Source organism: Seriola lalandi, unplaced genomic scaffold (genome assembly GCF_002814215.2).
Source record: "Seriola lalandi dorsalis isolate HSWRI2012SDOR001 ecotype SW California unplaced genomic scaffold, Sedor1 jcf7180002054396, whole genome shotgun sequence".
Taxonomy (NCBI): Eukaryota; Metazoa; Chordata; class Actinopteri; order Carangiformes; family Carangidae; genus Seriola; species Seriola lalandi.
The window spans coordinates 135,132-161,764 of record NW_019524949.1 but is presented as its reverse complement, the minus strand read 5'-3'; the positions used below and the strand labels follow the sequence as shown (position 1 = coordinate 161,764).

At 40.6% G+C, this 26,633-nt stretch overlaps 1 protein-coding gene across 5 annotated transcripts in view; it reads left to right on the top strand.

The window, feature by feature from the left end:
- The window catches only part of rapgef6 (Rap guanine nucleotide exchange factor (GEF) 6), a 143,768-nt gene extending 117,337 nt beyond the window's left edge, over positions 1-26,431 (top strand). For 4 of the 5 annotated variants that reach the window (XM_023409532.2, XM_087174923.1, XM_087174920.1 and 1 more), the window contains 14 exons: positions 1,696-1,936; positions 5,652-5,819; positions 5,927-6,142; positions 8,204-8,415; positions 9,029-9,152; positions 10,433-10,456; positions 12,017-12,237; positions 13,185-13,358; positions 13,907-14,053; positions 14,437-14,556; positions 16,289-16,550; positions 20,040-20,584; positions 21,757-22,113; positions 22,611-26,431. In XM_023409532.2, the coding sequence (XP_023265300.1) occupies positions 1,696-1,936; positions 5,652-5,819; positions 5,927-6,142; positions 8,204-8,415; positions 9,029-9,152; positions 10,433-10,456; positions 12,017-12,237; positions 13,185-13,358; positions 13,907-14,053; positions 14,437-14,556; positions 16,289-16,550; positions 20,040-20,584; positions 21,757-22,113; positions 22,611-22,633 (2,834 nt within the window). In that variant the 3' untranslated portion in view covers positions 22,634-26,431. The remainder of the gene's footprint in view (positions 1-1,695; positions 1,937-5,651; positions 5,820-5,926; positions 6,143-8,203; positions 8,416-9,028; positions 9,153-10,432; positions 10,457-12,016; positions 12,238-13,184; positions 13,359-13,906; positions 14,054-14,436; positions 14,557-16,288; positions 16,551-20,039; positions 20,585-21,756; positions 22,114-22,610) is intronic. The other variant, XM_087174922.1, reaches the window with a different exon arrangement.
- The last annotated feature ends 202 nt before the right edge of the window (positions 26,432-26,633 follow it).

The window sequence follows — 26,633 nt, the reverse complement described above, 5'->3', positions numbered from 1 at the left end:
AGAAAAAAAGTAAAAAACAGTCATTACCTTGGGAGGCTTTCAAATCAAGCAATAAGTTGATGAAAGACTAGAATAGACATACTGTATATTAATATTAAAGGTCATGTAAATGTAGAGAAATCTTGATTATGAGTAAGTAAATGTGGTAAAGATGATAATAAAGGAGCCCCAGCTATTGCACACACGCACACACTGTCACAGACAGAGATCCGTGTGAATAAGGGTGAAGGTAATGTGTCTGAGCACGCTGAACCCTTCTCTGTGTGTGTGTGCAACTGCTTGAATAAACTCATTCAAACACACCTTTTTTTTTTTTTTTTTCTCCATATGCCACCTTTTCTTCATGATCTCCCTCTGTGTTCAGTATACATGATTGAACTCAACCTCAAAGTACTCAAACACACACGCGCACATTGCAGCTGTATGACAGCTTCATCTGGTCTGTCGGAGTCCCTCTCCACTTGTCACCGTGCAGTGTTCATAACTCACTGTTTTAAAGCTCTTTGGCTGCCTGTGGCTAATGGGCCGTACCCTCTTCCTTACTCAAACACAGGATCTTTAATGCAATATTTCACTCAGGGGGAACATTTCCATTATTTAACACACATCTCTCTCTGAGAGTCGTGTGCATCTGCTACAGCATCAGCTGCCCCAGGAATTGATATACTGCATATCTATATAACCTGTCATGCAGCTGCAATGTGCCTCTATGTGTGTATGTATGTACATACCATTTATAATCACCGCTAACATCCAAGCTTTTATTTTGGCCTCTTGCTATTGATTATTGTCCATCAATTAAACAATAATACACTATGTCGACTAAAAAACAAGACTCATTGTGGGAGATGATGCAGTTTTTTTTTTGTTTTTATGAATTATTCATTTCTTGTATTCATAGCATCTAAATGGTATATTATATAATACAGTTCATTAAATGATTAAGTTTTAAGTGATAATTAAATGATAATTAAATGCAGAAATTGTCTTTTAGTTGAACACGTAAATCTCCAGGTCTTTCATAATCTCAAATGACCTTGTGTGGATGGCTTTTATTTTATTCAGTACAAGCTTTTCTTATAATGCCATGTGATAGGAAGAATTTGGACAGTGGACAATTCCCATTGTGCTCGCATGGTCCCTACAATCTTTCCTTGTTCTTCCTGGTTGCATGTGTCTTTATCTTGATGAATAACCTGTGTCAGTTGCAATATTTGTTTTTAACGCACAGTATAAGAACAAGGACAGAAGATGCCTGTGACATAACAGCCACTAACATAAAAAGTACAAATACTGTTAATTTAACTAAATGTAAGCATGTAGAGAGATGTTGCAGTTGGAAGACAAAAATCTTTATAGCCAAGTCCATGAGATATTTAACTTTTACATAAAGATGGACTGACCACAAAGCTGGAAAGAAGGTGAAACAAGGTGTTGTGATGTGTTTGAACAGTAGGATGATTCAATAATGTCATTGGTAAATGTAAATAGCTGTATAAGTTGAATTTCATTTTAAATTTAGGTTACTGTTCCACCAGAAACTGTTTTTGGCTTAATAATGTAATCAAAGACAAAAATAATTGTAAAAAAAATCTGTTGTTGTGTTTATTTGCATTATCAGCTTTTGTTACAGTTTTGGCATCAACTCTAATCAGTCACTGACAGCTCTTCTCTTTCCCTTCTCTTCACTCTCAGACATCCCAGACCAGGTGATTCGGGTGTTCAAGGCCGACCAGCAGAGCTGCTACATCATCATCAGTAAGGACACTACTGCCAAGGATGTGGTCACCCACACTGTCAATGAGTTTGGGCTCCTTGCAGCACCCGAGACCTACTCCCTGTGTGAGGTATCAGTTAGTCCAGAGGGAGTCATAAAACAGCGCCGCCTGCCCGACCAGCTCTCCAAACTGGCTGATCGGATCCAGCTCAACGGCAGGTAAGAAGCAAAAGAATTACACTGATGTCCATTGAGATATTTTGAAAAATATCACTCTGAGGACTTAAACAAGCAGTTGACTTTACCTTTAATCAGAAAGTATTTTTAGTTTTATGCACATGAATTAGTCTTTAAGAGTGGTTGTCAGCTTTTTCTCCAAAGTGAGCCTATATGTGGCAGGCATGAGAGTGTTTCTGTCTTTGCAACTGAAAGTGAATGAGGCAACAGACAAGGATACTTTCATAAACCAGGAAGCAACAATATTTCATGGTCAGGGAAGCACATTGGTCATGGAAAAGAGGCATGGATACTTACTTACATCTGATCCACAGTGGGAATCGTTGACAGAAAGCAGCTGGAAGTGCAACACAGTATTTGAGAGTTTACATACTGTAGACCTGTATTGTGATGAAGGTTTGCATGACGAAACCAAAGAGATAACCCACAGGACTTTGAACCTCATTAGAGTTTTTTTCCCTTTCTTTTACAGATTATTTTTGGGTAATAGATTTCCAGTCTTGAACTGCACAAAAATTTCATCCTGCTAACACAGCACAGACTTACCATACCAAGTTTGACTTTAGCTCTGCTAGAAAGTTGATCATGTACTACAGTGCATGTATATTGATATAATTCTCTTCAAGCAGTGGTTCAATCCTGTTCCTGGAGATACAGGATGTAGTTCTGTGATGTAGTTAATTCACTTACTGTAGCTTTGCAGAGGTGATAATCATTTCCTGAGTAAATGGCTCGGGGAGAGAAAAAAAAAAAACCCAGCAGGGCTCCAGGTCCTGAGGAACAGGATTCAGAATCACTGTCCTAGTTCAGTGGAATGATAAATCAAGTCGTGCTACCCCTTGAAAGTGCTGGGAAACATTTTTAGTTAGTTTCTACTCTGAGCAGAACGCAAGCTGAACAAAACATCAGTTTATAGTTCAGTGTGATGCTGCATATGAGGGTCAGAGATTCTGGATTTTTTTTTTTTTTTTTTTTTTTTTCTGCACCAACAGCGTCAGTTTCCACTTTGTTGTGGACACAACTAAGGAGCTTGAACATCACTTAGGTGGACACAGCCTTTGTGTGATGATGTGTGATGTTTAATTTTCTCGCACCAAAACATTGCCACTACGTGTTTTGTTAGATGTCTCCCAGTTTGTTGTTGTCTTTTTGATGCCGGAAGCATTCCCTTTTAAGATGAAAGTTAGTAGGACATGAAGGATAATTGGACAGCAGCCCTGAAGTCTGCTTTAAAACGACTTCTCCATCAGTTTCTCACAGTTTCCTCCCTCTCTCCTTGCCTCCTGTGGTCGCTCATCCATCCCCTCCCAACTAGGTTAGCATAAATATTTCACCCTCTGTCAGGGGCGGAGGCCTCAGCAGACAGCATGGCACGTCTGGAATTATTCATACACACGCTCACGTGCGCACACAGGCATAGATACAGACGGTCGCCTCCTTATACACAGTCACGCATCTGTGTACATATAGACACACCTATGTTGTGTTTACACAGGCGCACAAATTCATATTCATTGATTTTATGTAGATGTGTGTGTGTATGTATACATCTATACGCACACGTTTTAACCGAGGAAGTCTCAAACGTGTGTGGACACAGTCGCACACATTCAGAGACACATTCACTCACTTAGAAGACACTTGTGGTAACACCCTGCCTGTGTTCCTGATGGATGGCTGAGCCGCAGGGAAAAAAATCTGCCATACTGTTAGATATTGGTAGGAAAAAGGTTGGTTTAACTGTAGAGCTATGAACAAGCAACATCTATAGATAGTTCCACTCTCTAATACATATTTTCTCAACTTTTCCTCTTTTCTTTATACATATCCTCTGCTACGTATTATTTATGACAAACTAAAGCATTTGCCTTGACAATCCACTGTCATGCTGGCAGTATTTTTTACATACATACATATACATTGTGCAGTGTCAGCAGGATGTACATGTAGTATGTGTTCAGCACAGTTGGCAGTAGTTGTATTTATCAGGAGCAGTAGGCAAATATATCTCTGCTGTGCTTCTCTCCATGCATCTCACCCAGCCTGTCTCTCCCTCTATGCAGCTGATGACAGACAGAGGGTCGAGCAGAGGGCAGGAGAAGCAATAGCAAGCCTTCTCCACACTGCCACAATGCATATAGATATGCAGCTAGGGGATCCTAAGCTCAGCACACACCCACAAACCACCAATGGCTATTTAGAATGGCTTGGTTCCAGTGATTTTGCCCTGCCAAGATCTACTTAGCACCACTTTGTCCATCATTAATTTAATCTCTCCCCTTTCTTCTCTCCTCTCCTCTCCTCTCTTCTCCTCTCCTCTCCGCTCCACACCGCTCCTCTCCTCTCGACTTCTCTCTTCCTGTTTTGCTAAAGTTGCAGTAGTGTCTTTTTATTTCCTTCTTTCTGTCTTTAAACTGTTGGCATCTACAGATTCTTAGTAATACTTAACATGTCTAAAATCTGCATCTATAAATACAGGCCTTTAAGTCTCCAGTTCTGCTTATCAGCTCTCAAAAAGGTTGCTTCTTTCTGAATGAGAAACACATCTTGTGCTTTATCCTAAATATAAATTCAGCATGATTTTTCTCACCTCAGCTCCTGACATCTCCTCCTGTTAGCTGCTCTTCTCCCCAGCTCTTCTGGCAGAGTAACAAAGGGCAATTTAGAGTCGGATCCATGCCAACACTTTGCCTCCCGCGGGTTGCAGGTCCATAGTTCTCTGAGGTGCTTCATTCTTAGATGACCACATTACAGCTCCATTAGAGTGGGGATGGGAGGTGGGGGTCGGGGTGGGGTGGGGGTGGTGGGTTAGATTTATAAACATAGAAGCACATAATAAGGTAAATGAGATGGTCTGCTGCTGGAAGCTCTCCCAGAAACCTGTTGGAGATCAGGCCTAAAGAGAAATGCCCCCCCCCCCCCAATTCATGTACCTGTCATCTTTCTTATCTCTCTTTTGCTGAGAGGCTCTCTCTACTCTCACCGTCTCTCTGCCTCTTTACACCAAACTAAAATATGGCTGTAATCCATCAGTACCATCAGAGTATTCTCTCCCTTTCCTCAAACTAATCTTAAATTGGAGACACGAAGTGTGGCCATTTAAAATGAAATGTGAATGAGATGAGCGTTCAAGAGATTTATATGGGCTTTTTTTTTTTTTGTGCACAAAGTTGCAGCTGGCTGAAAAACTGTATCTTGTCCACCCACTTGTCTGCCTCTGCAGCCTATATGAAAGCATCTGAGGATACTGCAGATCTATTATCTTCTTTAGTTTTCCAGTTCTAAAAATAGACTTTATACCAACACAGAAATGATGTCAGTGATTTCACTCAGACTATTTTGCATAGCCTCTACTCTTTGTAATTATTGCCGGTTAATCCCCCCCCCCCCATTCTTTAGACTCAAAGGCTTAGACATGATAATTCCTCCTCTCTTTTTGTTGTTTTTTGCAGGATTTCTTTCACTCAAGGGGTTTCTCAAATATTATGCACTCTTTAGATTTGATAAATTGGCAAGAGAGGTCTGGGAATATCCAATAATTTTACAAATGAATAACTTCATATGAAAATAGCAGAGATATAGTTTCTTAATTATCTTTATTGGATTACATTGTTAGTTTTCATGCAATATTTTTACTTAATAGGGATGCCTTAACTTCCACATCTCATCCTCTTTCCCTCTGTTCTCTGCCCTGTAGGTACTACCTGAAGAACAACATGGAGACAGAGACATTGTGCTCAGACGAGGACGCTCAGGACCTCCTCAGGGAGAGTCAGATCTCTCTGCTGCAGCTCAGCACCATGGAGGTCGCTGCCCAGCTCTCCATGAGAGACTTTGAGCTCTTCAGGAACGTCGAGTCCACAGAGTATGTAGCTGCTCAGTATTTTTATTGATTGTGGTATATTGAGCGTCAAAGAATGTCACACAATTTGAAAAAAACAAAAAAATTCACTTCTGTGTTGTGGCTCCCAGGTACGTGGACGACTTGTTTAAACTAGACTCCTCATCGGGAAGTGGCAATCTGAAACAGTTCGAGGAGGTCATAAACCAGGAGACCTTCTGGGTCGCCTCCGAGATCCTGAAGGAGCCCAATGCCCTGAAGAGGATGAAGACCATCAAACACTTCATCAAGATCGCCCTGCACTGCAGAGAGTGCAAGAACTTTAACTCCATGTTCGCTATTATCAGGTGGGCTCAGAGTAGAAACTGTCTAAGAGTGTGTGTGTTTTGGCTTCCTAAAACTGTGCGGTGACAAATTGTTTCATCATTTTCATCATTTTTGCCTCAGTTGTAGTGTAGTCTTAGCATCAAAGCGGGATTCTTGTTCTGTGATGACAGCCAGCATTTAGTCGGTCTCCCCTGACAGCTTTTGTGCTAAATGAGCTTTGGCCGCACGTCTCTTTCCCCGCATCCTCAGAGGAACCAGCCTCACCTCCTCACTTCCTCCCCCACCCCCCGCCTGCCTGCTCACTGAATCAACCCCGATTCTCCCAAACCCCACAGACTGTGCCTCTGACATCTTACGCCATTTAAAACAGGACTCCCATAGCAACAGTTACACTTATTGTTTGTGGGCTTTGTTAATTCCCACCAATAGTTGTGTAGGTGTGTATTCATTTGCAAGTGTATTTGTGTCTGCACAGGCATTTGTGAGTGTGTTGGTGTTTGTTTTTTTCAGTTGTTTGTTTATACAGGAGAGGATTTATGTATATCTGATACATATGGTATGTACTGCATTGCTATTGTGCCTTGGTGTTTATGTATGAAAAAAAAACCTACACAAAGGGCCACTCTACTACCTCAGGTTATGATAAAAACATGGGGCCAACTTGGGGCATTTGTAATTTCATTTTTCATTGGCCTTTGGGGCCCCTGTAGGTCTGGGACTCCTGGTGCAGTTTCACACTTTGCCCATTTGATAATCTACAGATTATTAGTCGAGGCTGTCTGCTATATTGCTGCAGCATAAATTTTAATATAAATGCATGAAGATGCAGTCCTACAGTATCACTGAGGATGTAATATGTTATGATTTTGATTCTGAAGTACAACTCTCTCTTGACTTGTTCTCTGAGTTTACCGAGGATGTTTGCGCTGTCCTCTATTTGTGTTGGGTCATGTGGGACAGAGCCGGTGTCCACTTCAGATCTGGACTCTGAGTCTGAGAGAAGAGCTCAGCAGCATGGTGCTCGTCTGTTCGCTGCTATAAAAGGCACTTTAGGACAGAAGTGTCTGACCTCCACGTCCCTTTACAATCCTCCTCACAGCAGGATTTTTTTCACACATATGGTTCTCTGATGCATAACTTGCCTGCTGACAGGGACATCGCTGTGTGTGTCTGTGTGTGTATAAGAAAGATAAAATGCAGGGTTTCCCATAACCTTTTATAGTGGGCACACACACACACACACCCCGCTTGGCTGTATTTAATAAAAAGCATTTATGCAGATTTTGAAAAGGGGAAAGTGGTGGATGTGATAAGGGGTGTGTGGGAGGGTGATATAAGATGAGATAAGACAAATTCAGACCTGGTTACTTGTTACTCCCTTTCACATCACAAACAGTCACAGAAAAATTTACAAAATTAACCCCAATATACATTCCTATAATTATCCAAACGTTATAGCACTGTCCCCTGGCAAACTACATTTATCATATTTTTCTAGAAGAAATACATTTCAATAGTGACAAACACTCGTCCCAGATAACCAACATACAGAGGGGCAATGCAGAGAGATTGGAAAAACAAAAAAATAATGCCTTCCAACAGAGACAAAAGTGAGAAAAACAATGAAAGGTAGTTGCAGTAGTACAGAGAGCACAGAGACGGAGAGTTGGTGAGCAAATGGGCAAGGGACTGTAACTGGAAAGATGATGAAAGACGAGAGCAGAAATAAGTGCTGTGCCAGTCATAATTATCAGCTGTTTAAATGAGTCTGCTCAGAGCTGATATTCCCTCAAGGGATCTTCTGCTCTGGAAAATGGAGGGCTCGCTAATTGAAGATGGTTAGCTCAAAAAGAACTAACTGTACAAATGTCAGCATAGGGTTTGATTGGGATGTATGTATTGAATATTCACGCTATAAATATACTGATGTCTTCTTTCTCCTCTACTCTCATTTCCCTCCTCTGCATCTTCACTTCACTGCCTCCAATGTTCCCTTCTCCTCTTCCCACCATAACCTATTTATCTCTGCCTCCCTGCTTCCCCACACTTTCCTCCTTGCACCTCTTTTCTCTCTCACCTAGCGGTCTGAACTTGGCACCGGTGGCTCGGCTGCGGAGCTCATGGGAGAAGTTGCCCAGTAAGTACGAGAAGCTGTTCGGGGACCTGCAGGACGTCTTCGACCCGTCCAGGAACATGGCCAAATACCGCAACATCCTGAGCAGCCAGAGCATGCAGCCTCCCATCATCCCACTGTTCCCAGTGGTCAAGAAGGACCTCACCTTTTTACATGAAGGTAAAATGGCTGTGTGGAGAGCACACAATTTCTTTATGTGCCTTCTTTTTGCACATTAGCTTTTCACATGTTGTTACATTTCCTTTAGAAGCCTAAAAAAATGGAGGCCATCTTTGAAGCTTTAACGTGTCATTCTGTTCGGTTTGACGCTCCCTACTTCCTCTATGTTGTCTGGGAGGTCAACTTCAGCCTCACTCAGGAGGCTTACTTCTGCTTAAGACTTCCCCATCGTGCCTTTTTAACACATCTCACTGAGTCTGGTCAGAACTACCCTACTGAATTATCCTTAAAGGTTTTGTTTTAAAGAATTATAGTTATGACCTTGTTAGGAAAGAAAAAGAAAGTTTCCCTAATTGTGCAAGTTGCAAAAAAATCTTAAATGGCCCAGTGTGACTCGGTATAAAAGAAAGACACCACTTTGATCTCCTGGAGGAATGACAAGAAAGAGACCAGAACAAGGAGATCTTTACTTTGAAGATTCGTCTTAAAAATATTTTTCTGGGACTACATCCTGCAAATGTCCCAAAATATGAATCATTTATCTCTTTTCCAATGTTGACAGCTGACTTCACACTCACTTATTTGTGCGTGTATGTGCGTCTTTGTCTACCAGGGAATGACTCAAGTGTAGACGGCCTTGTGAACTTTGAGAAGCTGAGGATGATCGCTAAGGAGATCAGACACGTGGTGCGGATGACCTCTGCCAACATGGACCCTGCTCTCATGTTCAGACAAAGGTTGGTTGTTCTGATACCACGACTCCTAAAAACCTTTTCCTCTCAAGATTGACCTTTTTTTTTTTGCTGTAACTGAATGATGCTGTCGTAGCCAGTTTCACAGATATGTGTCACTTAAAGCCTTTTGGTAATGAAATTAAAGCCCACATGTGTAAATTTTTATTTGATTTTATCATTCAAATTATCTATGTGTTGCTTCAAGCCCATTTATTCTTAGTGTCCCCCTATGCATAATGGCTTTTATTAGCTGTATCACCAAAGTATCACACCTAAAAACTTCCTCAAGAAAATCATAAATACTGAGAACATCAAAATATGATGGAAATGTCAACTTTAGGAAGGAGGAAAAAAAAGGAAAAAAAAAAAGAGTTTGGGCAACATTCAAGTGAATCTTGTGGCTCAGAAATTGTCACAGGACGCAATGAACAGTTTGCACAATTTGCGTTGTGTGGAATTTACTGTGAAGAAATAAATTTGTGGTTTTGTTGTGGTTTTATTTCTCTAGAAGTGATGCCAAATCTTTGAAACTGACTCTTCCTGTTTTTCATCAGCCAGACTATAGTAATACTGACACTTCTCAGAAAGAGGCATGAATTCAGAGTAGTCCAGCATAGCAAGGTAGATTTCAGGTACACACCTTTTACTAGAGAAGACAACAAATGTGGGCAAAAAGGGAACCACTACACCATATCACCACCAGCTGCCAACCTGGATCCTGCACCAACAGGATCAAGCACGCACTCAAGGTCTGGTTCGATCAATTCCTTGTTCACTTCCTGTCCAGTTCATGACTCTTGGTGATTTTTCGATTGCATTCCTCAGCTGGAATGTAACGGCGCGATTACACAAGGTATGCATTGACAGGAAGTGATCTAGAATTGATGCCAACCACAATGTGTAGTTTGTATCACTCTGTTTGTGTGTGTTAATCACAGTCTGTCACTGCCGCAGAGCATGACTGCCCCCTGCAGACATTCTCTTCATACTGCAAGCTCAAGATATTTTTCATTTCTTATTTCAGCATCATGTCATATGCGACCAAAGTTTTTCCAAAATACCAAAAGTCGACACTGTTCTTATGAGTGTGTGATGCTCAAAGCCATAACACACATTTTTCAGGTTGATATGGGGAGATGTCCTATGTCTGGTGTCCTCCCATCTCCAATCATTTTCTGTTTGTGGTGGCATGACCTCTACATAGTCTTGTGTCCTCCTCCTCCCCCCTGAACCTTGAACTTGTCTTAAAATCACGCTTCAATCTTCACGCCTCTTGCTTGCAGGAAGAAGAGGTGGAAGAGTTTAGGGTAAGTTTGTCCTGGTACCGCTTTCATCCTGTTTCAGTCTGGACCAGCAGAAATTCAGTCCACACCTGCATCCCCACCACCAAAAACTCTGCATGTTGCCCCCTTAGTATATCTGAGTGTACGAGTGCGTCTGCCTGTGCTTGTGTGTGATTAATCCTTCCATTTGCAGTTCCCATTCACCTGAACCATACTGAAGTCCATCATTGACCCATTCATTGTCTGCCCTGTTTATAAGACTGTATGTTTGAGTCATATAGTAGCTTGAAATAACACTTAATGTTTGTTTTTACAGAGAGGTTCAAAACACACTCACATTGTGATAGGTAGGCTGTAAAGAAGATTTACTGTAGCATTTGCTGTAGGTTCCAGTTCAAATTTATTGTCATTTCTTCCTATACAAATTTATAATGAAATGAAATATCATTCTTTTATTGGGTCAGGGAGAAAAGAAGGAAAACTTAAGACAACATGTCTGTACAGATATTAGATTCAACAAATAAGTATCTCACCTCACAGTCCATTTAGTTCCTGTTTCTAGAGCATTTGATCATGTATCATAATCCTCAGCAGCAGGTTGCGTTTGCTCATTCACCACAGAATTCTATATGTTCAGACTTGGAGGACTTCAAAGTTCATTCTTGACTTTGGAAACAGCAGTTGAGAAAGTATCACCTCTGGAGCTTTCAGTCATATCAAATGATCTAACATGGGTAAGAAATTGTGTGTACTCAAAAAAATTAAACTTCAATATTTATAACGCCATAAAAAGGCAAAAAGGCAAACTTCATCTGCTGCTGAAGATGATGTGTTAAAGCTGAAAGCTCTACTAAATGGTCCTTCAGATGAGACCGTGTTGTCAGCTGCTGTTTCCTAGATCAAGGATGAACCCTCAGCTAAAAACTCTGTATGGCAAACCCCACCCAGCTGACAAATAAAGGTGAAGTAAAACAAACCATGAGGAATGTTGACAGATGCTATTTGACTCCGGTTTGGTGTTTGTTCATATCTGCATCCCGGCATAATATTCCCCATATCGAATCTTGTGCATCTTTTGTTTCCTAACCCTTTTTGCCTCCATCTGACAGAATGTTCTGCTGTTCTGTACTGTGATAGCATGGCACACACCCGCGAGAGCTGCCTCCCTCCCAGTTGCATGGTCCTGTTTTTAAATGCTGTGCTCCAACACAAAGGCAGATGTACAGATTTCATGGTAGAAGAGGTTTTTGATGAGAAAGTAGTTGTGCGTGTTTTATAGATGATTGTACTGACTGTTGTTTGCCGTTCTTTCCTTCCCTGTCTCAATCTGCCTTTTGGTCTCCTGTCTTTATACCTTCATGCACATTTCTTCTGTTTTTGCCTCACCTTCTTCAATTTTTCGCTCTATATTCTACGGCCTCTTCTTTCCTCTTCTTCATCTTCTGCTCATCCATCAACAATCCACTTTTTTTTTTTTTCACCTACTTCATTTTCCTACTCTCATCTCTTCTTCATCTGTCCTCATTATCCTCCTCCCCTTTCCTTCCTTCCATCTTCTTCCTTGCTTTCTTTCCTCTTTATCAGGTCATTGAGTCAGGGCAGTACCAACTCCAACATGCTGGACGTGCAGGGTGGCGCCCATAAGAAGCGAGTGCGTCGCAGCTCGCTCCTCAACGCTAAGAAGCTGTACGAGGATGCTCAGATGGCCAGAAAGGTGAAGCAGTACCTGTCCAACCTGACGGTGGAGATAGACGAGGAGAAGCACCAAATAATGTCCCTGCAGTGTGAGCCGGCCTACAGCACCTGTGAGTAACACAGTCCCAGCACTAGACTTTACCTAGTGAACCAAATTTTCATCACTTTGTTAATTGACATGGTTTTTATGACATGAGTAATTGTAGATTATAAAGAAATTTACTTTTCTATGTACAGTAGCATACCACAGTTGACATTCAGCCCTGCTTGGTATACGCATTATTGAGTCATTCAGAAATGAAAAAGAGTTCAAGTAGAAATACACTATGGGATTATACATGCCTGAAAAGCAGTTTGGCATTGCTCAAAACATTTTTAAGTTTGTATGGTGCATATGCACTTTTATGCTCCAAATATATTTTGGGTTTAACTATTGGCAATTTAATGCTGGAAAAATAAATTAAAATGAAATAAAAAAAGGTGTCATTTCAGTGGATGCTAATTGATTTGACAGTATGTACACAAGTTACATTTGTGTCATTGGCTTGCACTGCCACCTAGTGTATTTCAAATGTCCTGCAGAAAATAACAGGAGGGAACTGATCGATCATGTGACAGATACTGCAGTATGTATTGTATCATTCAAACTCTCTGTAGAACAAAGCGTGTTCACAAATTTCTTAAAGGTTTGGCGTAACTTCAGTTGTTTCATTATAAAAACTTTGAAAGGATAGAATTTGCTCAAATTAAGCTATTCTACTATAAATTATCAGCAAGGCAGATCTGTTGTATGGTTAGGTCTAAGTGATTGATGAGTGATGAAGTGATTTTTTATGCTAAATAAAGGCAAGTCTTCAAAGGTTTACAGATTGAACAAAATGCTTTTTATCCGATGAAGAGGTATTTCGCAGCCACTAACGGTTCTCACACTGAGTAGCTGAACTGAACAGGAAGTGTACAGTTAACATCTTCAAAACATGGGAAATTGTGAAATAGAACGTGTTTTGAAGTTCTTTCATTTTATCTACACATTTCGTTCTTTTTCCTGTGGTTGCAGTGTCTAAGAACTTGAGTGAGAGACGATCCACCAAGTCGGACATGTCTCCGGTGTCTCTGCGGTCGGCTCTGCCCTCGGGGAAAACACAGAACAGGGTGTCACAAGTCCTTCAGGTCCAGGTCCCACTGAACCCTCTACGAAAGAAGAGCACTGCCAAGGACATAGGCACACCGAGTGAGTATACCTGTACACTGTTTTATTCATGAAGCAGTGCTTTACATGGTAAAATCAAGATTTAATTAAATCAGGCTACAAAAAGTATGATTAAAAAATTAAATAAAATATAATAGAATACTATATATTTTCTAACAGAATATATTTTAGACAGAAGTAATATGAAATAAGATAAAAGAAAAAGAAAATTAACTAAACAAGAATGGTGACATTAATAAATGTTTTTTTTTGTTTGTTTTTTAAAGGATATAAATAAGTGATTTAAATGATCATTATATTATCTCTAAAAAGTTGTACTTGAGCAAGTTTGATTGTATTCAAGTTCAGTGACAATGTGTCAAAGAAAAGTCAGTCAAAGTACATTTAAATAAGAGTCATGCTAAAACCTGAACTCCTAAGTCAATCTTGGGTTTATACAATTATTTGTGCACACTGATAAAGCCCAAATGACAAAAAACTGTAATTTCTGGTTCTGTATTATTATAGGTGTAAAACAGACTCTCAGTTAATTTAGTTTTCTGTAACCTTGTTTTGTTTTTCTTCTCCAGACTCCAATTCTCCCCAGGTGGTAAAGAAACCTCCTGTGACCTCATCAGAGGAGTGGAGCACCAAGAGACCATCTGATGACACCGTCTCCACCATCTCCTCCCTTCACTCCAGCCCCACGGTGTCTCCGCAGGGCTCTCCACGCAAAGGTCTGCAATGGAAACTGTGTTTGTCACTCTGTATGGTTTTATCCATGGAAGCTTCCCTTAGGTGAAAGAGTTGGCCCCAGAGTAGAATCAGAGAAACCTCCAGACAATAACGATAGGCTATCAGAAATCATGTCAGGAGTCAACACTCACATTGATTTGACACTGTGTTCTTCCATTAAAACTTTTAAGATTTCACAGAATATCCCTTTCCTCTGTGATGCATTCTTACATGTTTTTGAATAGTAACTGAGATAGTCTTTGTCCTTAAGGTCCAAGAAACACCTTGTGCTTTAAATCTTCAACCATCCTCCTGTTAATGTTGAAAACAAAAATAAAGCACTTATTCTCATCTCTTACTTTGACTTTCCTCCCCTCTTTTCCAGTGGGAGGTGTGGTCAAGTCCCAGAACTCCAGCCAGATGAACTTGTCAGGATCTTCGTCGTCACTGACCAGCGACGCCAGCACAAAGGCCGGCACTGTCAGCCTGCGCAGCTACGGCATAGGTGGGGCTCTCCTCCACAAGAGGATCCTACTGATGACCAGACAGCAGAGCCGAGAGAGTAGCAGGGAGAGAGAGAATCAGACAGAGGAGGAGGAAAAGAGAGGGATTGAAATGGAAAAGGAAAATAAGGGGATGATGCAGGAGACAGAGACAGAGGCAGCTCAGAGAGGCCTGTTTCCTTCAGAGCAAAGGAGAGGGAGAGGGCTATTGCTACAGAGGGCCAGAGCAGGAAGCCTTACACAGGAGTGGACAGGAATGCATGGGTTGCATCCGGTGGTGCACACCGGATCCCCTCCCAGTCCACAAGGGCTGCGACCTATGACTCTCTCCCCTCTTTCCCAGCCTGCATTATTAATGAGACCAAAACCCCCAGAATCCCCCATCAGGACGAGGCTGATGTCACCATTCAGGATACTGAGGGAAAGGAGTCAGTCCAGGGAGAGGCCAACAGCAGTCAGGCCCCATCTGATTGGTGGGGAGGGAACAGTTGAGGTTGTGCCCTCCTCACCTCAGGATGAGAGACAAGGACAGACAGAACAGAGAGGCAGGAGGTCGGTCAGCCCTAACCCCTTCATTTGGCTCTGCAGGGACAGACGCACCAGGAGAAAGACTGTCTGACAGAGATCACTGATTGATCCAGTTATTTGCTGAGTAAAAATTTGATTTGAGAGAAACTAGTGGTATTTCAGAAAGATTTATTGTTGATGATGGATTATGTTTACTGGGAAACCATCACAAGAGATAGATTGTTAAAGTGATGGCACTACATTTCATTATTTAAGCACAAACTTAAGATTTACTTGAGAACGAGTTTCAGATCCACCAAGAACATTCAAACAGATGTGAAAAAGCAAATCTTGTGTGAGGCAGAAACAACAAACCTGTCTGTGTTTACCAAGATTTCTTTGTTTGTATAATTCTCTGGAGTTTTGTAAGTTTTGTAATGTCCCTGAACTCAATATAGTTCAGTTGAGAAAGCATATTCACCTTCACTTTTCTTTTAATCACAAAATGAAGGATCATTCTTCTTTTGAGATTCATCTGTGACATACAGTTTCACAAAAAAAAAGGAATTTATATTTATAGTGTAGGTTTTGCTATGTGATTTTTATTTTATTGCAATTTAGTTTCTTTGGAGTTGCTGGTTATTTGTTTCGGCAGGTTTTTGTCACATAAAGTTTAAACTTTGAGTTCAATGGTGTCTTTCACAGTAATTTCAGAGGCCCTGCACATGTTTAACTTCAGGTTTTAGAAGCGGTCACAGCCTCACGCAGTTTTTTAAACCACCAGCTCTACTGTATAACCACTGATGGAAAATACTATACATGAGATGGACTCAATAATGATTATTATTGATTCCAACTGGGTAAACTGTTATTTTGAAGTATTTGTTATTAAAAAGGTCGTAGAAACTTGATATTGCCTCCCTGTATTCCCAAATCAGTATGGATTTTTTTTATAAAGAAAAACTAGCTAACACTAACACTGCCAGGATTTAGTCAAAATAATCAGCATGGCCAACAAGAATAAAATTATCTACGTTCATGCTACTAGAGGGTGCTTTAGGTAAAAAGTCTCTATGTTCAAAGTCAGTTCTCCTCCTTCACTTTATCTTTTGTATATCAGTCCTTGCACCTCCCCATTTTACTTTTTCTTCACTATTATGATCTTATTTCACTTCATTTTCAAATATAAATGTCTAAAATGCTCATTTTGCCCCCTCCTCTGTCCAGGTTACGCCCTCCTACCAGCCGGTAAAGCAGACAACCTGTCGGACTCCAGTCACAGTGAGATCTCGTCCCGCTCCAGTATCTGCTCAGTTGACTCGGTGCCGGCTCCCGGGCCTGATGACCGGTGTAATAGCAGCAACAGGACCTGCGCCGCTCCCGCGAATATTACTGCCACAACTACTTCTACAACAGCTGCTGCAGTAGTTGAGAGCACAGCCGCAACACATGCACACTTAAATCCTGATTACAACCAGCCCAGCACAAGGTAATTAACTTTGACAATTCAGAGCAGTTCATCTAATCTATCTGGTTAAGTCAATTCATTTACATTGGAAAGAGGGCATCATTGATTCCCATAATGGAATCCACAGACAGTTTTTAGCTCCTGATAGGGAACAGTGGAGTTTTGTTTTTTGCAATCCCAAGATTTAGATAATGCAATCAATGCGTTCATATACACGTTAGTAACAGGGTTACACTCAGCTTTTGCCTACAAACCAGTGTCATTGGCCTGGTTTCCCCAGCTTTCCCAGGTTTCAAGTCTTCTATTTTCTTGTACGTGTGTGCGTGACAAAGATTGTACGGTGGGAAAATAACACTGGGACAGCGGACCAGCAAGATGAGAGGAAATGATACATCCTCATATTCTAAGTTGCTCTGTTCAAAGTTCAACTAAAACAGAAACCCAACACTAAGTAGCCACTGGAAGTCTAAATGAGTCACTTTCTACTTCTGAGCACTTGGCTATTTATCAAATTCAGACTCATTTGAAACCAGAGTAACTAGGTTATTGCAAGGCATATAAACTTGAGTTGTCAGATGACCAGTATGACCTGAATTCCAGTTTCTTGGGTGCATGTAAACATCATGGCCAAGTCTTTACAAGACATTTGTTTTTATATTCTCAATTTATTTTCTTCCAAGAATGAAAAATTCTGCCAGCAAGCTGAAATGATTCAGATTGGTCTCAGTGCAGATTCCCAAGTGTGATGTTTCCTAGGAAAAATAAGGTATTATTGAAATAGATTCGTTTTTAGTGGAAAGACATGAATTCATTTTGACACAGTCTGGATTTTAGTCAAGCTTTTTAGTTTGTTTTAAAGCCAGTATGTGTAGAAAATATATGTTGTTATAGCATCTTTCTAAATATTTTTATGGCATGCTGTTTTGTCAGTAGAAATGTGAGAAAAACCCAGAGACATTTGGTGTAGTATATATGTTTCTTTTAGCCCATTCACTTTCAGAGTCACAGGTAAGATCCGTAGGAGTGGAGGGTGGTTATCAGCATGCAGTGACGAACACCACGCACATTTCAGACAGGACTCATGAAATTTTTCCTTTCTGCCTCATAATAAATGGTGTTCCAGACAGCACGTTTATCTTATCTTAAATTTCCTTCATTGTATATTAATGAGTGATTTTCCTGTCAGGTTAGGAAAATCCTTCAGTTCTAAAAAACAGCTCTATGTATAAGACCCCTGGATGCACTTTTAAGATGCAAAGCATCTCTCCAGTCTGGACAGGAGGATCAGTGAGTTTGCTGAAAATCAGTAATTATTACTGAAGTGGCAAGGGTGAAAAATCAACATGTACTCTTCACACAGGATTAAAATCACTGACACAGTGCAGCTAATATTGAAATCTCCTACTTAAGGGAAAGTAAATGCTGTCCACATAGGCTATAGTCCACAGATATTAAGAATTTATCAAGATGGAGATTTTTTATTTTGTTTGTAGTGTTCAAATTCACTCTTTTAAACTCCTACAAACACTTTTTACTTTATTTATTGAGATCATTATTTGCTCATATCATAACCATACCTTAGATAAAATGAACTGGTATAAGAGTTAGAATATGGGAAGTCACGTCTGACTTGGGTTCGACTTGACTGAAGGATATCTGTCAGCACAAAAACATGGCCCAGATACTTGACTACAATTTTTTTCTAAAGCCTCAAACAAACACATCATACACACACACACACACACACACACACACACACACACACACACACACACACACACGCATAAACACATAATCATCTGGAACATTCCCAGTGGCCAACAAGAGCAAAAAGACGCCACACTTCTACCTTAAGCCGCTCCAACATTTCCTCTCCCTGCTGGATTCCAATTATCTCCTTTCCTCATTAAAACTCAGGGAACAGGAAGTCATAAAACACACTAGGTTTTTATTAGCATCCCACTTTTACTGCCCTCCTCTCGCCTCCTTTTCTCCGTTAACAACGTATCGGTTTTCACGCAGGCGGCTTTTTAATCTGGCTGAGTAAACAACACGGCTTTTTTTTTTTTATTGTCTGCTGTTTGTTTATTGTTCCTCCATGATCAGGCCATTCTGTCTCATAAAGAGGGCACTATAAAATATCACTGGACAAAATAATCTGTCTGCTTCTCTGATATTATATTGCTTCGGCAGCCTTGCTGTATAACACCGACACTGTTTTATGAAATATGACTGGGTTTCACTGAGTGGCTTGTTTGTCCAGTAAAACCACGTCAGTGAATCAAACTGCCTGTTTATGAAACGCAGCCAAGGAGAAAAACTTTTTTAAAGTTTTTTGTTGTCGTTTTTAAATTCAGACATCGTGATTTATGACACTGCCAAATGTTTGTTTTGTGATTTTTTTTTTTTTTAAGAGAAAGTGTACAGATATAATAAACTTTAATGGCTGGACATTCAAAGTAACAGGATGAACAACAAAAAACATTTGAAAAATTTGTTCAATAACTCATTGAGACAAAAGAAACAACCCATTGTGGTTGAAAGTGTAAGATTGTGTAGAAATAACAGGGATCGTCTGCATAACATTGAACTTTTGGTAGTGCATGACTCTCTGACCCAGCAGCTTTTTACAGTTATTGGGCCCCCTCATATGTCCTCTTCTCCCTCTGTGTCTTTCTTCATCGTCATAAATTCACTGCAGTACAGCTTAGAGAAACTCTCATTGTCACTCACCAGTTTGATATAATCAATAATCAATTGATATAATCAACCAATATAAAGTTTTTCGCTTGGTACAGAACAGTACTTCTGCTTTTCAATCAGTTCATATCTTACGTTGTCATCACTGACCTAATGTGTGTTCTGGTATTCTTTGACTTTTGAATAGTTTGGGGTTGTTACAAAGATGTTGTTGTAATGCTCTATTTGGATTTGGAGTGATAAAACTTTCAATTTGATAAAACAAAAACTTGTACAACAAAACACAACAATTTCATATACAAAGTGCAGATTTATTACAGCCAGACAACAACATAGCATAGCATCTCTGAACGCTTGAGAGCACTGTGAACAAACATCAAACCTTTATAGATCTTTTTGTGAAAAAATGCCGCCTTGATCTCACAGTGTTTCAGTCAGCTATCAACCTAATTTTTGTGGTCCTCTGATTGGATAATTTATTCATTATCAAGCATCCATCTATATTTATGGGACTGTTGTGATGTAGGTTGTGTAGACTGAAAATTGTAAATGATTAAATCAGCAGTAAGTGGGACAGTGATACATGAGTTTTTTCCTCACTTCAGTTCAAGTAGTAACGACTGAGTTACCTCAACATCTTTTAAACCAGGTTTCATCTGGCTGCCTGGTTTCTTCATCTCTTTCACTTTCAATTGCAGCTTGTATGTTAGCATCATTATCAATGAAGGCATCAGTGTAAATGTGCAGCATTTTAACTGACAATTTTCCCCTTGAATTGAATTATTTCACTGTCTCTTTTATCTGCACTAGTTCTTCATCGATGGTGCGAGGATATGTGACGCGAGCCTCCACCTTCACCTCCTCCATCTCGACAGAGGAGCTGACCCCAGACCACACTTCTCTGGACTCAGTGGCCGACAGCGGGCGCGGCAGCTGGACGTCTTGCTCCTCCAACTCCCACGACTCCTTCCAGAGCCTCCCCACCTCCTCCTGCCGGCCCTGGGACCACGGCATCCACGGGCACCCGCTCTCTCTCCCGCACACACACTTGGGCGGTTTCAAGCACACACAGCTGGAGGGGCCGATAGCGGAGGTCGAGGCCGCAGGTCACGCTTGGGCGAACGAGAGCGCCGCCAAGCAGCCCTCCAGAGACTCCAGCTCGGAGCTGTCCAATCAGTCGCGGCAGAGCTGGGCGTCGTCCAGCTCACTGTCAGACACCTACGAGGGGAATTATGGGACGATAAAGCGCCGAAACACCTCAGAGCACCCCTCCTCGCCAACCAATGAGGAAGGAGGGCAAAGCACAGACCCTGCCTACAAAACGGTGACATCAAGCACAGAGAAGGGCCTGATAGGTGAGGGGTCAGGTTGCGAGTTTGATTCCCTGTAAACACAGTGTTACAGTGTTTGGGCATCTGCTGGGGATGTTCAGGGGTACAGTAGAAAATAGGATTTCCCATTGAAGGCTTTGTTTATGAAGCTGTAAAGAGTTTAAGAAGTCATGCAGTAAGACATCAGCTTTTGCTTAAGCTCTCTTAATATCAGAATGGCTGTCCATATTTAGTCTTAGACTTGTGTACAGCCAATCAAATTAAGTCTGCTGTTATTTGACTGAAAACCGAAAAGCTTCCTGTTGCTTGATTTGCTGTTATGCTCAAGTGAACAGCAGGCAAATGTTGCTCTTTGCCATTTCTTAGCTCTTGAGCTAAGAATCCAAACAGGTCTTATTCTTGTCGCTGTTGACACTGCATCTGACAGAAGTTATAGAGCCTCCCCATCAGCCAGAGTGTAAATTTGTCTTTTGTTTCCCCTACTGTCGTTTCCTGATAAACTATTCAGACTATGCAGTTATTTAGTTTTATGAGGATAAAAAAGGTTTTTCCGATTCTAAACAGTTTTTGCCTGAAGAGTTGTAGAGGAATAGAGGATGAGTTGGGACAGGGTTATGTCCACTGCTGAAACAATTAGTCAAATTATCTATTACTAGAGCAACAGAAATTTAATTGACAGAAATTCGGAGAATCGATTAATTGTTCAAGTGAAACATTCTCTGGTTCCTGATTGCTGTAATTTAATATCTTTAGGGTTTGGACTGTTGGTCAAACAGCACAACCACCTTAAGCTGTTAAAATGATGATGGGTATTTTTCACTTTTTTCTGATGTTTAAGAACTGAACAATTAATCGATTATTCTGGTAAATAACTAATTTGCAGTGGTGAAAGTAATCATTAGTTCCAGCTCTAGTTCTGTCTGTATCTGCTGCAGCCATCCATCTCATTGCTTGTATATTATTCTTTTAATTTTTGACACATTTTGGTGCATGTATAGTTATGTAGTGTGTTCGTGAAACATCACATTGATTTAATTTTTCCATTATTTTCCTTTATTTCTCCCTCCCCCACACTATAACTGCCCATACACCTTGTTTTCTGGCAACTTCTTCACCTCCCCCCATCACTCCTCATCCCTCACTCCCCTACTTCTTTGCTCCATCCCTCCTTTCTTTTGATCTACACCACCATCCAGTGTATTGTGTCACCTCCCCCGCCAAGGATGAGCGTTACCGAGCTCCCCCTCCCACCCCTCCAGGCTACCAAGGTCTGGCTCTGGGGGATCTCGGCCTCACAGATGGAGTACTAGGTGGGTCAGGAGGTGTCCTCCCCAGGCCTCCTCACCTCAAACCTCCAGACTACAGCGTGGCCCTGCAGAGGAGCAAACTCCTTCAGAGCCCCGGAGCAGCCGGCAGTTTGGCTGAGGCACGGAGGCTGGCCGGTAATCATCACCTCCACCACCAAGACGCCCGGACAGCCGGCTCCACGCAGGGCTACTCCAGACCGCCCAGCATCTGCCTCCCACCACAGGAGCTGGCTGACAGTGAGGATGGTACGTAAGCACCACTCTGAATTTCACACTTTAAATCTTAAGAAATGTGGAAAACAACATGCCACAGTCATCAGAAATAGATATCAGATATCACTGAGTTTTTTTGTTGTCCTTGGTCTGTTATGGTTGTTAGATTGTCTCATAAAGCATGTAAGTCCACAAAGAGTAAAAGGGCCTTGCAATTAGGTATTAAAAAGCCTTAGATATTTTCACCATTAGTTTCATGTTATTGTTGATCTTTGTGTGGGGAACGTTGAGACTGTGGATTGTGCTGCAGGAGGCTTTCTGTCCTTTTTTGTCAAGTTTCAGTCTGCACCATCAGACCTATAGCAAGCACAGTCACTTCTTCTTTGGCTGGTATGATTGTCGAACAGGTATTAAATTGTATTACATATGTGGTTTTAAAAAAGTCTTAAAAAGTGTAAAATGTATTCGATAAATTTAGCACTCCCCTACAGAGTTCCTGCCAAACATAATCTTCTTTTTCTCTTTTCCAGATGAACAGGTGTCAGCGGTGTAAAGACGGTGACGTCACGCTCACACGCACACACACATTCTCACACACGGACCAGGTCGTGTTGATCAGGCTTTGGACTAAGCTAGCAGCCTGCCGTCACCACGTGTCAGAGCACATTCTCCAAGCCCTGCCCCACAGCCCTGTGTGACACCACCACAGACCATAATGCAGCTCTGGACCAGCCCAGTCGGTCATATAACCTCGCTCCACCTCCCAGGACTCGTACAGTCGTCTCTTTTTAAACCCATTTCACAAAACAAAGAAGAGAAGCAAGACTTTAGATACTTTTTACAAACTCTTGAACAAAGCAGAAAAAGGTGGTGTGATGGAGTCACATCACGGTAGATGGAGAAAAAAAAACTTAAGATGGAATGAGTGACAATAGTGATGCCTCATGAGAAGAAGTCAGCATCCTTGGAAACAGACCACCATGTACCTCCATTTTGCGCTCCACGCTCTTTTGTCTAAAAATGTTTCCCATTGTTTTATAAAATTTTAACATGTTGTACATTGATTTTTTCTTTTTCTGTGTAAAAAGTGTTTTTTTTTCTTCTTTTCATTTGAATCTTTGAGCTTTGCAAAGTTTTAATGTGAGAAAAGTGAGGAGGAGCAGACAAAGGGATAGAAAGTTGTACTTAGTTTTGCAAGTATTGCGATGAACATTAGCTTCGTGGGGGATTTTTTTTGTTTTGTTTTGCTGTGCTTTTTTTGTTTGTGGCTTGCTGTCAGCTCAAAAGAAAATGAATGTAGATGAATAAGAGACAAGATAAAACAGATTTTGAGATTTATGGGTCTCTATTAAACCCTGGCACTGATGATGTAAATTTACATGAGTCACATCAGTTCCAATGCACAAGAAAACCGCTACAAAGCCAACTTTATTATCCCAATACTCACACTTGACTGTATTTGTCAGGAAAGCCCTCAGGAGCCACAAAGAGTCCCTTGACAAATTTTCCACTTCCTACTCAGGAGGTGAAAAAAAGAGAAATTAAACTCCTGAGCCAACAGAGAGCACGTCTTATTGTGTTTAGCACTTATTGTACTTTGTTGAGTTTTCTAGAAAAAAAAAAAAAGACAAGCAGTATCTCTCAGGCAGTTTTGTGTCTTTGTGTCGTGCTCTCCGCCACCCAGCCACCTCTCTTATTGCTCGTTCAGTCTGACGCGAGGTACTGTAGCGGCATGCTGCCTCCTGGATGTTCTATGATAACTGTATTGTAACTCGTTTTTAATGAGCTGAAGAACAAATGCCTCGCTGCTTCCTGTAGAGTAAAACGTGTGTCGTTATTTTATTGCAGCAGCTATAATAAAACGATAAAGTAGCACTGTGTGGCCACACAACGTGCATGCGTATACACTCACACACACACACACACACCAAAATCATAGTTGGTGTGCATAAAGACAAAGGACAGTGTTTACACCAGTGCGTACACATTTTGTTTACAGTGTTTATTAGACTAGTTGTCTATTGAATTACAAGCTGAAATGTTAAAGTATAATGCTCCAGGTTCATTTGACCTTGTAAATTTGTTTATAATGCAGCTGGAATATGCAGATGCAGCATAAACTCTGATGATGTGCTCACAGGGTACCTATCTCATCTGTTTTTTGTTTTTTTTTGCTTCTTATTTAAAAGAATGAGCAACAAAACAAATCAACAGATAATGTATTTTAAAGCCCGGCTCGCATCTTCATTCCATGTTCATAGTACATTTTGTAGAATATTTAAAGGACGTGCTTGAAAATTGTTTATTTGTGTAGAAAACAGAAGCAAATTTGTACATTCTGACTGTTTTGGAAAAAGGAAAATGGTTTTTATGTGTGTTTATCTGCAGTGCAGCAGGGGTGTAACTGGAATTAGATGTTCTTTTTCTTGTGCTGTCTGTCTCGCGCTCTGATGCTTCTTTTGTATTTGTTTTTGCCACACAAAGACTTGAAATGATTATTTGCTAATATATACATGGCATATATATATATATATATGAATTTATACATATATATTTTTGTTGTTTCTTTGCCATAAATTAATGTTAACTGATCATGTATAGATGAGAGAAAAGAGTCCTCTATAAATGCTATTTTTTAATATTTTGTTATAACAAATAATCTAAGGCTGTGATTGCCCTCTTTCTGTGTCTGGGCAGGAGTCTTCAAAGGAATTTCTGTTGGTTCATTGTTCCTGACTTGTTTTCTCCCCTTACACTCTGTTGTTGGTGCCATTTGTAATCTGTCTATAAGTGAAATTGCTGCTGTGTTATTCGATATGACTCTGTGTTTGTGTGTGTGTGTGTGTGTGTGTGTGTGTGTGTGTGTGTGTGTGTGTGTGTGTGTGTGTGTGTGTGTTGTGGAATTGCATTTGTGAGATTGGGATCATAGCATTTAAAAAAAACAAAAAGAAACAAAACAAAACATTTTGATTCAGTCTGGGCGTACAGCACATAAGGAAAGGCTCAGAAGTCATTTCCAATGAAAGCCCTTCTTATTTTGCAGCTTTGATTGCTCTCGCCTGCAGGAAGGTGAGCCCCTTGTGGGTCTCCTGCTGTCGGTTTCAAACTCAGATTGGATGATTGAAAGGAGTTTTTTGATGCTATTATAACGCTGTCTGTTTGAATTGAACAGCCATGATGCCATGTCTGGTGTAGTCTCTCTGTTTCCCTCCCTGCTTTTTTCTCAGCCCTGTCACCTCAGCAGAACTTTCAACTTCCCTCCTCATTGCTTTAGGGGTTTTTCTGAATCATGAGTGTCCACTGTGACCCTCACCCGATTTCTATTTTAATTTTCTAAAATTATCTCAATAGAAGAAACTTCAAAAACAGACTGAGAGTCAGAAAGTGATACTTCCTCTTTTTTTTTTTGCACAACTGTATTACTCAAACTGTATACCACAAATCAGTATTAATATCCTGTATGGATTTAAAAATATAGTGGCATATGCTACTTCCATTTGTTGGCCCATTCACATCACGTATCCTCGCGCCATCCATGAATGGAGTTAAGTCAGAAATCATAAGAAAATGCTGTACATTTTTTAGCTGTTTACAAATGTTGGATTTAGATCTAAACACCACATTTTTCTTTTAATGAAACTTAAATTCTGCACACGATCGTTCCATTGACGTTTTCTTGCAAAGGAATGAGGAGTTTGTTTTATTCCTCATGTATGCGCCATAAGCACTCCAAATGCTACTTTGGTTTAGTTTCTTTTCTTTCAGGGCTAAATTTCATTCAGTTGTTACTCCCTCTTCTCTCAGTCTTCATGCAGTTGATATGTTTTCATGGAGGATCTGGCAGTGAGCAGCTCCCGGCACTGTGAACACAACATGTCAGTGTTTTTAATGACATAAGCCCACCCACACCCCCCCATTCGCAGCTTGATGAAAATGTCCCTCCTGCCTGACTGTAATTTAGCCCCGTGTCCTGCCGTGTTACCTGGAATGCAATAAGAGAGATGTGGATGTGTTTTATGTAGACAACTTTTGGCATTACAGCAGAAATGCACAACAATAAGCTTAAATGTGGTGAGTGTGCTGCACAATCTGTACAAAGAGGTATTAACTTGGTCTGTGGCTTAAAGTTTGCTTTTGTCTCACACTTTACATAGCGGTTGTAACTTATGTCTTTTAGAAAGACAACATGATTTTGCTCGTACGCTTTTTATGTATTTTTTACGAGTGATTGTAAATAGTTGTTATATTTTTGTTTAAGAGAATGTTAAAAAAAAGGAAAAAATACCTTTTATTTCTCCAAGTCTGATCTACTGATATGATTTTGGACAATTAATAAAATGTTACGCAGAAAGGTTTCTGTCTTTATTCATTAACATAGGTGCCCTTAGCCTCCTCCAAATATGTCGCTCAAAACCAAAGATGTTAACCTCATGGTGGCACTAGATCAAGCATCACCAGAGTCAGAGGGATTCATATTTTGGGGACCATGAATGTCTGCGCCAGATTTCATTAGAATCCAACCAATAGTTGGTGAGATATTTCAGTCTGAAAAG